Source organism: Furipterus horrens, unplaced genomic scaffold, assembly GCF_987537825.1.
Source record: "Furipterus horrens unplaced genomic scaffold, mFurHor1.1.pri manual_scaffold_9, whole genome shotgun sequence".
NCBI lineage: Eukaryota > Metazoa > Chordata > Mammalia > Chiroptera > Furipteridae > Furipterus > Furipterus horrens.
The window spans coordinates 98,592,919-98,607,974 of NW_028327179.1; the positions used below are offsets into that span (position 1 = coordinate 98,592,919).

At 44.1% G+C, this 15,056-nt stretch overlaps 1 protein-coding gene across 1 annotated transcript in view; it reads left to right on the top strand.

Moving 5' to 3' along the window:
- Positions 1 to 15,056, top strand: part of CNTNAP2 (contactin associated protein 2) — a 1,071,500-nt gene that overhangs the window by 547,848 nt on the left and 508,596 nt on the right. The window contains exon 12 of the mRNA XM_090286919.1: positions 5,475 to 5,675. Coding sequence (XP_090143045.1) covers positions 5,475 to 5,675 — 201 coding nt within the window. The remainder of the gene's footprint in view (positions 1 to 5,474; positions 5,676 to 15,056) is intronic.

Sequence of the window (15,056 nt, forward strand, 5' to 3'; positions counted from 1 at the left end):
CCCTACAGCTGCGTTATATGGACTTCCAACATGAGCTCACATAGCCTGTACATAATCTCTGTTTTAGCACGTGTTTGTAATTTGAAATTTCAAGTATAATGTTTTCTCACCTCCACCAGACTCCAGGCTTGCAGAGGACAGGGACTGAGGTTTCCTTCATCCATATGGCCCCAGAACTGAACAGATCAGGAACTCAGTGGATGACTTATGAATGTGTGCATTATAGGGATTCAGATTTTTCACATGGGAACACGGCTTCCTCTAAATGCTGGGCTTCTTCCCTTGGATATGTGCTCCTATAAGGCTGCAAATGTTTAAGCTTGAAAAAACAATTCTTATTATGCTGTGGTATTCAACCGGAGATCCTTGCTCACACCTTCCTCCCAGTTGATGTTTAATTGCTGGATGATTAAATCAGGATAATGGCCATTAAGACTTCTCTGTCCAAAGTAAACCACAGACAGAGGTGTTGAAATTCAGTTTATAAGACAGAGGAGAAAGTGAAGGATATGCAAAATTTAAGTTACTCGTTTAATTCAGGAAGCCAAGGTTTACATGCAATATGGACGATCTTAGGTAAAACTATATTATAGTTCAGTTCCTATTGCATTGTTTTCAGAGTGAGGAGCCCAGACCATCCCTAAGAGTAACTACAGTAGGTCACGGGGCTGCCAGGGAGTTTGTATGTTGGTCATGCCCATCTGATAAGTTTTATACACCATTTTAAGTTTAGATCATTTTTGATATAATATTCTCTTCTTTTTGAAGATTACTTCAGATTTAACATGACTAAACATATAAAAAGCTCTCAGATTGAGAAACTGGGCATTAACACCACAGCAATATTGTTTGAAAAGCAAAGGAACTTCAATGCATATGGAGACGTATACGACAGAACACTTTCCTGCTGCACTCAGCCCCAATTGGCCTTAGGTTAAAATATGAGGTCTGTCTGGGAAAAGGCCAGCCATTTTCATGTAACGAGAACAGTTTGCCAGACATGATGTAACCTGGCAGCCCAGGGGTGTGGACTGGAATGCTCATGTGTGAACAATGACGACTTCACTGTACTAGTCAGTAGGGGCGGTAGACACCATTGAGTGAGCATGTGTACTCTGTGGCCATCGCGTTCAAAATGACTGTGTGAGTAGAGTGACAAATCTGCATCAAATTCTGTGTTAAGCTTGAACATTCCTCTGCGGAAACTATTTGGATGATTCAGAAGGCTGCAGCTATGGGCAGCTGGTGATGGGAAGCTTCGTCATGTCCTGTGCTGAGTTTTTGGTGAAACATCGAATCACCCAAGTAACTCAGCACCTTCTACAGCCCAGATCTGGTGCCCTGTGACTTCTGTCTTTACCCAAAACTAAAATCATCTTTGAAAGGGAAGAGATTTCAGACCATTGATGAGATTTAGTAAAATACGACAGGGCAGCTGATGGCGATTGGGAAAACTATGAGGTCCCAAGGTGCCTAATACTTTGAAGGGGACTGAGGTGTCATTGTCCTATGAACAATGTTTCTTGTATATTCTTCAATAAATGCTTCTATTTTCCATATTATCTGACTGGATACCTTCTGGACAGACCTCATACACTATTTATAGACTTTCTCTATAATGTAAACTTCAGGTTGTATATGAATAACATGGAAAAGAGTCAGAGAACAGCATATGCATGATTAAAAACTGGTTGTATCCTGGGAGGACTTATTTTTTACTTTTTCCCTGGTCAGAACTCCAGCCATGCAAACAATTGAGCTCTCATGAAGTGAGTTACTTGACAGTTACAGAGGGGATAAGGACATGGGGTCACTGATAGACGTAGCTGAGGGGCCTTTCTAATGGACTCATGTGAACATAACTGGGTGATCTTGAAGACCCCATTATTGCCAAGGAGCCCTCTCCATATGTCCCATATGTGCCTCAGGATTTGAAATATATTAAATCAGCTATAATTAAAACAATATGCAATGTGACAACTTTTAAATATGTGATTGCATGAGGTAGATACCAAGCTCTCAGTAATTACAAAGGGCATTTTCATAACACGTTAGTCCAAAGAGCGTATTTGAAATATACTGCTTTGTCAGTTGCTTCTTTATGAAAATGAAATAGTGGCAGGGACTTAGAACTCGGCATACGCAGCAGTTTCTACTTGTGTTGCACACATATGTGTCAACGCAGATTATATAAGCACACTGTGACTATGGGAATCAGATTCTTAATTTTTCCACTGTGATACTAGAAAAAAAAAAATCTATGCAGCATAACCACCTTCCTTCTAGATGCTGGATAGTTGCAAAATTGTTAACATCCATTTGTAGCTTAAGATTTAATGGCTCCAAAGGAGTCATTTCAAAGTGTAATATACAAGCATTAAAAAGTAATTTGCAAGATGCATCAATAGTAATGGTTCGATGCCATCCACCAGAGCTTACATGTTACTTTTTGTAATATCATGACACAAAATATGTTTTAAATGTAAAGATATATGTATATGTTTTCAAACTTCTCTAAAGTAGGATTTTACTGATGCAAAGACTAGTATGTCAGGTAACAAGGGAAAGCTGCAGCCCTCCCGAGGCTGGTAGCTTTCCGCCTCACTGCGGTGACAGCCCACCCGTCCACGTTACACTGCTGCCCTCGTCTTCCACACCCGCCGGCCTCCTCCTGCTCCCGCGTGACACCGGGAATACCCCCGAGTCCGCATATTCGCATTTACATTCCCGCTGTCTGGAATCCTTCTCCCCAGTCACATGGCTTGCTGGATAATGACCTTATTTATTTAAATGTGACATTTCGTCTGAGTTTAAAATGCATTCCCCATACACACGGTCTGTTCTTCCTTTCCCCGATTCAGTTTTTCTCCTCATCATTATAACTTGTTAAGTGTATGTGTGTACACATGAAAAAAACATATATGTATCTGTGTGTATAACATGTGTGTACATATATACATATATAACTTTAATTTTTTGCTTATTATGTTTTGTCCCCCTAGAATGTAGTAATGTAAGCCGAAAAAAAGGTGTGCATGCATATTTCTCTCTGGTTTCCCGAGTGCCTAGATCCCTGGTCGTCATGGCGTGGGGACTCCGTAATGAATGAATGAGTAGCTGCAAAGCAGACACAAGCAGTCCTTGAATCACAAGGGCTTGACCTGTGTGGGCTCACTTATATGTGGCACTTTTCCACCACATATTAGAACTGTATTTTCTGAGACATGATTTTTAATAACCTTTTTCTAGCTTCCTTTATTGTAAGAACACTGTCTATAATACACATAACGTATACAGTACGTGTTAGTCCAAGGTTCTGGGCTACCAGTGAGACTTCAGGTCAACAGTAGGCCATTAGTAGTTAGGTCGGGGGGCAGGCATCCCAAGTTATACACAGATTTTTGACGGCTCAGGGGTCGACACCCCTGACCCTGTGCTGTTCAAGTGTCAGCTGTGTAAAGAAGACAGTGCCCAGCGGTGGGAACTGAAATGCATGTAGTGAGGTAACGGAGGCAGAGCTCAGGGCCAAGAAGTCACTGAGACCAAAATACTAGAAGCTCATCGGTACGAACAAATTGGTCGGTGTCTTTATAGTTATCGACAGAAAACATAGACAGAGGACTGTTTTGCTTTACTTGCTCAATTAACGTTTCCCTTTAGGAACAGTATTTTGTGTATGTTAAGAGGGGGGGCGGTGTTGTCCCTTAAAGAAAGGTCCAAAGGGAATGCTATTCCATCATAAAGAAAGAGGATTCTGAACTTTGGCTACAGGGCAAGTTTACTGGTAAGGATTTAAAAAAAAAAAAAAGGAAGTAGAATTTGAGAATTTGAGGGTTCTATGCCAAAGGCAATTGTAACAGAAAAGCGACACAATTAACCTAATTTAATGAATGGATCTTTAATTAGGTGAAGGTAAATCTGCAGACCTGAATATAAATGACCATCAGTTCATCTTTAGAATTGTATCAGAAAGCATCAGAAGTACTAAATTACATTATAGTTTCTTTGCTGTATCAGAGGAGCTAAAGGAAGGCAGCTCGGATCAGGCCAAATGTAAACCTGGAAAAATAATTATCCTATAGAAAATACATTCATATAGGGGGCACTGTTACAACTTGTTCCAACTGATTTCAGAGCCAGCTGGAAAGTGTTCCAGTGTAGAGGCACCTTGTCACAGACAGCGGGACAGCATTGCTTAGAGGAGTCTCAGAGGCCTATCTGGAATCTATCAGGAACATCATGGCAGAGCCAGACTTCAACCAAAGTGAATTTAAGAAGGTCCTACATCAAATATCTGTATTCTGTTTATTTCTTGTGAACTCATTCTTTTCAACTAATATTTTAAAGGCCTCCTACGTACCAATCACTGTTCTAAGCACTGAAAACGAACTGATTTCTTTCCTTCTAATGCGAGGAGACAGACATAAGACACTAAAGAAAATGTGCGCTGAGTCAGAGAAATGTGATGGAGAGAAACAGCAGGACCGGAGACAGACAGCAGCTGTGGGCGGGGCGGGGAGGGACTCAGTGAAGGAAAGGTGGTTTGGAGCGAAGATGGGGAGAAGGAATGGCCTTGAGGATGTCGAGGAAGGACAAAGGACGGCCCTGGGCAGAGGGAAGACCCAGTGCAAAGGCTCCAGGAGGGCCCTGCCTGTCTGCCGTGTGGGAGGAGGGGCGTGCGCGGAGGTCAGTGTGGCTGGGACCGAGGCAGCCGGGCAGTTGAGCAGGGCAGCAGGGAGGACTGGGAGCCTGGAGGGCCTTCAGCTATTGTAAGACGTCAGCTTTCACTCTGAGCAAACCCAGGCGCTCCCTGAGGGCTCTGAGCAGGGAATAGGAATCATGGCCACATAGCAATGCTCCCGGCTCAGACGTATATAAAATTTTAACTTAATCTGCCACTGAAGTTTTCCGGGTCCAAGACAGTGACTCGGGGCCTTCCATCCCCTGTGTGGAGCGTTTCAGTAATCGGGAATGCAGTGGCTCATTTCACTGGAAAGGCCAGGTGACACGAACACTTGTGGATGGGGTGAGGCTGCATGTTCTGATGGGAGCAAACAGCACGCGTGGAGGCCCGAGGGCGGGACAGAGTGGAGTTGGCTTGGAGAGGCCCAGATGCAGTTCTACCCGAGAGGCGGTGAGTCCCAAGGTGTGGAGGACTCGGGACGCCGCCCGCCTCACTTCCAGTGCCGGTGACCTTAGAGCATCCTGCAAATACTCTGGCTGTGTGCTTTCATGTGCAGGATGTGCCATGTGTTTGTTCTTCATAAAAAAGATTCCCTCTCTCCCTTGGCTGCTGTGGGCAGAACCTAGGTGTGAGGCACGCGCAGGGGCCACTTTAAGAATTACTCCCCTTACCTCTGTTCCACCTCAGTTCAGGGAAGACGTCAGGGAGCGTGTAGCTCAGTTACCTTCTGGCCTCGGAGGACGCGTTTGCGCACTAAAGACCCACTGTCATGGCATTTCTCTCCCCACAGAGGACAAAGTGTGGACCATTGTGTCTCACGACCTGCAGATGCAGACGACGGTGGCGGGCCACAGCCCGGAGAAGTACTCGGTGACACAGCTGACGTACAGCGCGTCCATGGACCAGATCGGCGCCATCACCAGCAGCGCCGAGTACTGCGAGCAGTACGTGTCCTACTTCTGCAGGATGTCCAGGCTGTTGAACACCCCAGGTAGGAGGGGAACACGTTCCGTTTCATGACTGTCTCGGCGGGGGCTTGGAGTCACCGGGACGATCCAACAGGTGCGGCTCGTTGGCATCTAGTCCAGTCTGGAGAGTGCAGGCAGCTGTGAAAACGTGAAATAGAATTATTGGTTGTTTTCTGGGGAGGGAAGCCATGAAAATATGATTTGTTTTTAAATTCCGTTGTTTTAAACTTAAAAATTTTCCTTTTTTATGGCTTAATGTATTTTAATAGTGAACTTACGGGAACGGCACAGAAGACAGACAACATTAAAAACATACGCTTGCGTGAAGGACAGTTCAGTTAGAAAAGTATAGTCAGTGGACGGAATCTACTGTGTGATAAAAGTGCTACAAACCCCATTGAGTTGCCATCAATAAGTTTACTTCTTTCAAAAAAACCCAAATGCTGGCATTGTCCAGAGAAATTTAACAGGTTTATTTATAGTTACAGAAGTTGAACTGTTGGGACGCGTTCACGGAAACATCTCGACTTGCATTAATGCTTTTTAAAAGAATGACATGTTGCCTATCAGAGTGGATTCTTAAGCACGTTCTCCATGCAAGCGGGGCGTGCGAGCTGGGTTTTCCATTTTCTTTGCATGTATCTGCGTGTGTGTGAGTGTAGTTGCTCTGGGTGAAGGTTTAGGAGGCTCCGTGCGAACTTCTGTGGGAGCTACCAAGCCGTTCCGTGTGAGTTCTCAGCTGTCTTTACTGTACACGTGAACGCAACCCAAAGGCTTCCTGCAGGTGAGAGGCGTGGGCAGTCACTGCAGAACCTGGAGTTCTTTGTTGTCTGTCACCACTGACCAGTATCTGTTTGTCTCAAGAAACCCGGCTTTTAGCACTGCTTCGGGCCGTGCACGTGTGTGCGTGTGTGTGTGTAAAGGTACAGCAAATAGGTATTCTGGAAATAGCTTTACCGCAAGAGCCGTCTGGTCTGGGGTTCTAGGCAGGAAATTCTCTGTGTTGACAGAAAACTCAGTGGCCCAGTCTGTGGTGTCCCAGGGAATAAAGGATGTGCTTGGAGTCGGAGAAGCAGAGTCGCTCAGCCTTCCACTGCCCAGGTGTGTGACTTCAGGGGCATGAATGGAACTCATGCCCCCTTGTTCAGTGTCTCTTCAGTCAGCGAGGGACCGTCATGCCTATTTCAGGCTACTAATGGTGAGAACTTAAACGAGTAATATCCTAGTGCTTAGGATAGGGTTTGACGCCCTTATGAACTTAATAAATAGCAAATAGTATGTTGATTTTTTTTTTTAAAATATTAAGCAACTTTGGAAGTGCCATCATGTCAGAGACCCATGAACTGTTTGGTGGTCCAAACCCCGTTTTATTGCAGCCAGGGTTGTCAGAGGCAGCCGACAGAGGAGAGTTATAAGCAAACCAGTACACAACAGTATGAAGCCTTGAGTTGTCTGGGCACAAATCCTTGTGCTAAAATTACAGACGAGTGAAACCTGTGGCTCTAAGAAAGTAAAGTCTGTAAAATATGAAAGCAGTTAGAGTGTCTGCTGTTTGCAGAAAGAGATGCTCGGGGCTGGGAGGTGAAGGGATGCTTCATTAAAGAGGGAGGAAGAGGGGAGCAGAAGTCTGGAAGACGGAACACGAGCGACCCTTCAGGCCGCTCAGCAAAAGCAGAGTTCGTGTCGGAGAGCAGCGGGGTGCAATGCAGCGCAGAACCGGGGGACACTGAATGCTGTGCGCAGAGCGGGACTTCCACCCGAAGGCCAGGGCTTCCTGCGCGTTACGTGCATTCGAATAATCTGGGAAGATGAGTAAAACGAACTGCGGGACATAATACCCAAGTTTCTGACTCCATAGATCTGAGCTGTGACGCGTGGATTTGCATTTATAATGCATCCTAAGGAATGAATTGTGTCCCCCAGAATTCATAGGTTGAGGCCCTAACTCCCCACGTGAATGTATTAGCAACAGGGCTTTTAGGAGACCATTTATCATGAGGTCCCAAGTCTGCGTTCCTAATCTGATTGGATTGGTGGCCTTGTAAAAAGGGGACAAGCCAGCGCTCTCTCTCTGTCCACCATGGGAGGACGCAGTGAGAAGGCCAAGAAGAGAGCTCTCATTAGAAACCAAACCGGCCAGCACCTTGATCTTGGACTTCCAGCCCCCGGGCACATGAGAAAGTAAACGTCTGTCATTTAAGCCTGGGTGTTTTGTCCCGGCAGCCCGAGCAGCCTAAGACGGTGAGCTCCCTGGTGACGCCCATGTTGCTGGGCTAGCGACGACTTTCCGAGAAGCACTGCCGTGGGCAATGGAAAACCTTCCAGGTCCCTGCCGTCCAGCAGCTTTTCTCGTCCCCTTCACTGACCAAAGCTGTTTTACGTAGCCCCGTTTGCAGTGCTAAGAAAAGTCAGCCAAGGTCCATAAAAATCCAGGGCACTGGGCAGTGAATAAATCGGATCAGCGCACTCAGTTTTGTGAGTGCGGGCCCTTGACTGAGGTTCATTCCAAGATTTCCGTCAGTTGGTCTCCAGTTCTGGGGGTGGGGATGAGGGGATACGGGGAAATTGCTGACCAGAAAAATCACGGGGTACCACCTGCTTTCTTTTCTCTCATTCTTCTATTAAACTCCAGAGTCAGCCTTCACTTTTTCAATTTTGGTCTATCGGTTTAAAAAACACAATGCAGCTTCCAAATGGGTTTAACTTACAGTCAGGCACCGGGAGGATTAGGTTGGAGGGAAGCAAAGCAATTTGCCTTGAGTGCTGTGGTCTTGAAGTTCATTCCTCTTGACCCTCATTGAGACGCTGTCCCTGCCCCCCGCCACCAAGCAGCCTCACACAGGGTCATCCACCCTCCTTTTCAAAACACGGGACGTCCCAAGCCTCAGAAGAATAGGATAACTTCCTTTTTAAACAATTCTTCACTCACATTTCTAATAATAAGCTCAACACAACTTTAGCTTCAAGACCCCTTTTCAGGGGAAGAACTACTAAATTGAAATCAAGAGTGAATTGTCCATCTGTATAATAAACACAGTTTGCTTTGTTTTCAGACATTCACACGTGTGTCTCTAGAGAGTTGCAGATTAATGTTATACTTCATAAATTTAGCTTGACACGTTTATCGTATGCTTCTTGCCTTTTTGGACACCCGATATGTATCAAATTTTCACTCACATAGCATTGGTGCTTACTAAGTAATTACTGATTGGAATGAAAAGAAAAATGTATTGTTTTAGAGAGGACCTCCTCCAACCTTCCAGCAGCTGCTTTTAAACAAGCGTGAACGATGCATCAGGGTCTGAGGTAGCTGGTCGAAGTGCTTCTTGCCAGAACGCCAATGAGGGGGAACTTGGGTGGGGCCCTGATGTTTGCTTCCAACAAACACCCGTACGTAATTCTCTGACCACGGAGACAATCACCCTCCTCCATTTCTGGCCTGAAGGTTTCTCATGTTAGATTATCCGGTGTCAGTCCCCCCCGTGGGAGAAAATGAAAGGGAATATTAGGACATGTCGAACCAACTGAAACAAAATGGCTGACTTAATTACCTGCTCCTTCCGCTAACAAAAATTGACATCGTGGTATTTTTTTAATCTCTGTCATAGACCCATCTCGAAATAACGTCGAGTGGCTTTCAGCCTGCCCTTCTGAGTCATTGTTCACACTCCAGGTTTTTCGGTCCCAAGGTAACTGATCTGTAGGACGACTGAGGCCGGAACAAGGACTGGCTGATACTGAGGGTTTCCTGTGTTACTGTGTTCTGTCGATATCTGAATAAGAAAGAAGGCAATTTAATAAAAATCTTTGATCTGCTGTTTTAGGGAGCTGATGTTGTCATTGTTTTTTCCCCTCTTCCTGGTAACACTGAATTTTAAATATCCATTTACTCATTCTTAACTAAGCCTGAATTATAATGGAACTTCTGTAGCAGTACTTGTGACATCTGTTTGAATACAAAGTATATTCATTATAGTCATGGCAATTAAAACAAATATCAAATGGGTTTGTAATAGCTGTGCACTTAAAATGTTATTCTTTCTTTTTTTAAGAGTCTTACTCTAAGACTTCATTTGGGACTCTGTAGTTTCTAATGATACTTAGGATGAAGAGTTGATTCTATACGCATATGGGCCTCATTTTTATTTTGATGGCTGTTTGGTTGTACCATATCATTAGCTAACAAATGTAGAATTACTCATTATTGGTTTCTGACAACTTTTACAAGGATGGTAATATATGAATTGCAGCATGGTTATCTCTTCTTTTTATTACTACAACGTTTAAAAATGGAATCTATTTTAAAGTAATGACTTTTCCATTCTTTATGGTTATATCTATCCTTGCAATATAGTTATTAATTCAGTTGTCCTTAATCAACTTTATAAAAGACATAGACCAACACAAAGTTATTTTTTTCCATGGAAGAGTCTGTTTGGAATGAGGCGTAACAATCTGGAGATGAAGAAATTAAGTCTACCCAGAGAAAACCATGAGTGGCTATCTAAAAATCCCCCCCAAAAAAGTTAGCATGTTATATTTATATTCCCATAACTGGAAATGTAATAATACCTCTGGTATATGTATTTAGACACCAAGAGAAAGTTGCATTAGCTCCCACTTGAGTGAAGTCTTAGTCAATAGCACTAATGCTTTTGGATGGCCAAAATATTTCTCTATATCTCAGCAAGACCTACAGCCTGCCTTTAAAATGCTCATGTGTGTGCCGTACTCATGTATTTATTTTACAAATCATTACGACTTAAGAATTTTCTGCTGAAGTATTTGTTCCCTACGTAGGTAAAGATTTATTTAATTGTGGCAGTATAAAGTTTATATTTTCTATTTTCTGATATTTATGTTGTTTTCATTGTTTTTCAGTGTTTCATTTCTTTTAATTTCTCAATGTAGGCTAGCTCTCATAAGTCATAGTTTTATTGCTTCTTTTGTTGAAAGAAGCAATATAAATTATCCATCCTTTGGGGTAGTTTACTATTAGATTTTTGTATCTATTGAAAAAGAGTTATGTTCACAATTTTTGCCTATAAAGTAAGCTGTGTAAAATTCAATATACTTTCATGATCCTAAACTGTGATTTAGTGACATCCAAAGGAAAAGAAAACATGACTCTGGCATTATAATTTATAACCTGTTTTTAGAAAAAAATTTCTAAACTTTGGTAAAGTGAATTTTCCAAGTTTGTGCTTTGCATTTATAAGAAACCATGGTGTTTAACTTTGGACACAGCATAGGTAAAAACATGGCCCTCTTGCAACTAAAGATAAGCGTTTTCAATAAATGAGATTTATTGTGACTAATCAGTATACTAACCAAAAGATTAATCACTTATCTAATTAATTATTCTGCTAAATAATTGCACTAAAACTGGAGGATGCACTTAAATGGAACAGGCAAGGAAGATAGTAATAACTAAAAGGTAAAATTAGAAAATTAAATCTAGTGTTATTTCACACCCAGACAACTAGAGTTTCCGTAGAGGACACTTTCATTTGAAGGGACAGAATTGTCACGGGGAGAATGGTTAAAGGCTCTTTTACAATGTGGATAGGAGGTGACGAAAGAATTAACAATAAATATTGTTCCTTGTGCATCAGAAATTGCGATGTATGAGATGAGACGTGAAGGACTTACATGAGTTAACTAAAAATAAAAACAGAGTTGGGACATTCTAGGTTAGAGATGCCAGAACGTGCAGTGATTCTAGGATGGAGGTCAAGAAACACAGCGTCTGGAAGGACATGGGGAGGTCCAAACGGCTGGAGTGGAGAACGGGAGGGAGAGAGAGACTGGAAAGGAGACGAAGATCAATCCGGAGTCTGAGCAAGAGATTCACGGTTTCATCGGAAGGGCAGGGCGATGATTCTAAGTGGGTGTCTGGGTTGGGGAAGGGGGGGGGTCCTCGGGCTGTTCTGTAGAGACTAGAATGGAGAAAAGCCAGGGCTGGCATGAAGAGACCATGCGCCACAGTGTCCCAGGAGTATGGATGAGACTCGGTGGCCAGAGGTTCACTGGGATTGAGAGGACAGATTCCTGCTTTTAAATTCAGGAAGTAGAAGCAACAGGATGGATGTTGGTTTATCTGTGGAGTAACTTTAGGGAAGGAGAAGAGTCGATCTTCCAGGGACCCAGGAGGGAAGATCCAGGGGGAGACGGTGAACAGTTGCAAGGCCTCCATAGATGACTCAGAGAGTTCATGGGAGGAGCAAGGACAGAACACAGAAGGAAAGGAAACGGGAATGTGGAAAAGGGAGTGCAGCAGCCTGGCCGGCGCGCCTCAGCTGGAGTGCCGTCCTGCGCACAGAGGTTCGTCCCGGGTCAGGGCACACACATGGTTGCGGGTTTGATGCCGCTCAGAGCGCGTACGGGAGGCAGCTGATAGATGTTTCTCTCTCACATCGATGTCTCTCTCTCTCTCTCTCTCTCTCTGCTCCCCCTTACCCTCTCTCTAAATTTATTTATTTATTTATTTATTTATTTATTTATGTGATCAAAGGAGAGAATACAGCCAACTCAAGGGACTTAAGATCATGATCAAAGCAACCAGAAGAGACTCAAATTAGGAAAGTCGCACAATGGGAAAGCTAAGGGAAATTCGTGTTTAATAATAAGTAACAAACAAACAAACAAAAATAAACCAAGATCTCATCAGTGGTGAGAAAGGGCAGATAGCTTGTCCCTGGTTTTGACCTTGGAAGGCCACTGGGTGGTCTGGTGGGCGGAGCCACTGGAGAACGAATGGGAAATGGAAACAGTACATGAAAGTTTTCAAAAAGTCTGATGCCAGCGGGGGTGGCTAAATGCAGGAACGCTGCTTAATCGGAAGGTAGGGGCAAAGTGAGGGTTTGGTATTTTGGGTGTTTTTTAAGGTTTGTATGTGGAGGAGGCAGCAGAGAGGGTGGGGTTAAGATATAAGACAGAACTGGAATATCAGAGCCCCTAGGAGAGAACAGAATACAGAACTGGCCTTGAGGGGGGCGGGGGGTTGGTGAGGGGACCTTACCTGCTTTTCTGAGAAGGGAGATAAAAGAAAGGGCACAGACTGTCATGAAATTCTGTTGACCAATACGGTTCTTGACATTTTATCTCATTTAACTCTCAAAGTTATGCAAAGTAGATTTTATGATCTCCATTTTGCAAGATAGAACTCAGAGAGGTGAATAAATTCCCTGAAGGTCATTATCGCTGGAAGCGGGAAAGCTGGGTTCAAAAGCACACCTAAGTTTTATTAACCTTTCTGAGAAACTGCTCATGCCCATCACCAGAGTAGTAGTAGGCAGCCGTCCGTCTCGAGAGACGATGGTGTAGCTTCTTAAGAGTCTATTTGCACCGCCGAGAATGGCTGTGCAGTCCGACTCGGGAGTGACACGGTATCTGTCTCCTCCCGTGTTGAATCGACATCTTGCGATGACGCTGGAGTGTCCTCTCCAGTGAAGCTGAAGCTACAGAGCCTGGGCAGGGTGATATGGAGGGTCTGCTGTTGCCCATGCAGCAGACCCCCCCTCTCTTCGCAGCTGAAGGATCCAAGGGAAAGACGGAGTCCATACAGCTTGGCTTCAGGTGCGCCGCAGGAGTTGCCGGTGTTGACTACAACGTCAAACCGCCTTAGGGCCTCCGGCTCCGGATTTTCTGTCGGGGTTTACTCCCTTAGCCTTTCCCCTGAAGAGGTATGCCGCAAGGCAGCGGAGGTTTTTTGGAGTCAGAGTTTTCCTTCTCTGATGTGCCCTGACTGGAAGATCGAACCAGCGACACTTAGCTCGCAGGCCGACGCTCAATCCACTGAGCCAAACCAGCCAGGATTGCCCATCACCAGAGTAAGGTTCTACTAACCCATGTAGGGTCTGCACCCACCCATCTCTTCAGCCCCCATAGATGGACATTTTCCCTCCGGTCATTATTTCTCTCTCTCTCTCTCTCTCTCTCTCTCTCTCATCAGAAATGCTCTTAGCCAAGTGACCTCTGGTCAAGTCTGATTAACAAATCAATCTTAAGGTAAAATGTGTTGAGGATAGCTTGATTTCTGCTAAACGGGTACTGTGTGTCATGCTGCCAAATTGTTGAGCATTTGGATGAGACTTTGACAAACATTGACTTCCTGCAGTTTGGTGGCAACTGCTTTTGTTCCTGCCGTCTTAGTTCAGGAGAGCCTGTGTGAGTAGCTTGGTCCTTGTCATGACTGAAGTGGGAATGAATGGAAACTCTCAAGTGATCCCGTATCACTGTAGCATTTGGAATTTGTCTTCTCATATACTTAAATCAGAAATATTTTTATGTATGTATATTATCTTAAAAATTACCCATTTTAATGACATCATAAAGTGAGGATATACCTCATTGATCAGATTTTGTAAATTATGTTTAAAAATATCTCTCCTAAACAGGATACCTAAGAAAAAAATCGAAGTTTTACTCTAAAAATCCATTGGAAATATCTAGAGTATTATTAAGCAATTGTTATTCAGCAAACATTTAGTGAATACGAAATACTCTACTCTATGATTTGAGAATACCAAAAAAGGCAAAGATTACTTTTTAAGCAGTATTTGCCTTTAAAAATGGACTGAAACTTTTTAATAATGAAAAGTCATTTTGTATATGACCTTTATAAAAACGAAGGTGATTTTACTGGTACACCTTCGGTGCAGATGGAATACATTTAGCATTCATAGTGATTTCTAAAAATTTCGGTATTTGAATCTTGCCTTGGGTCCTCCCGCCTCCCCTCTTTGCAAAGGTTACATCCGGAGGGAAGACCAGGAGTTTGGGGGAGCTTAGGAGTCAGAACATATAGGGGCTTAGGTTCTCTTGGCTAATATATCAGTCCGGGTTCAACCAGAGAAACAGTACCAGTGGAAAAGATATCTTTAGAGATTTATTGCATAGAATCAGTTCATGCGACTGTGCGGCGTGGCTAGGCAAGTTCAAAATCGGGGCACGCTGTCAGGAGGGGCAGCTGGAACCTGCAGGAAGCAGCTGAAGCTGCCTCCCACAGAGGGGATTTCTTCGTGAGTCCTCAGCTTCCCCCTTAAAGCCTTCCATCTGAGGGAAGCAGGCCCAACCAGATGACCTGGCACGGTCGCTCTTACTTACAATTGAGAACGGGCTTCCAGGACATCTGCGGAACGCCTGCCCGGGACCACCTACATCCCTGCTCGGATGACTGGCTGGGCGCTGTGGCCTGGCTCAAATGACCCATAAAACTGACCGCCACAGCCAGCTACGATTATTCTCTAAATGAACCCCTGAGAAATTCCGGAGTTGCAATGATCTGTTCCCTCGGTTGTCCCACGTTCCTCTCTACGTCAACATAGACAGGTGAGCTCCCCCTGTTAGAGGTGTTGAGGGCTCTGTCCCTCTCTTATCTCTTCATTCTTGGGTCACATTGC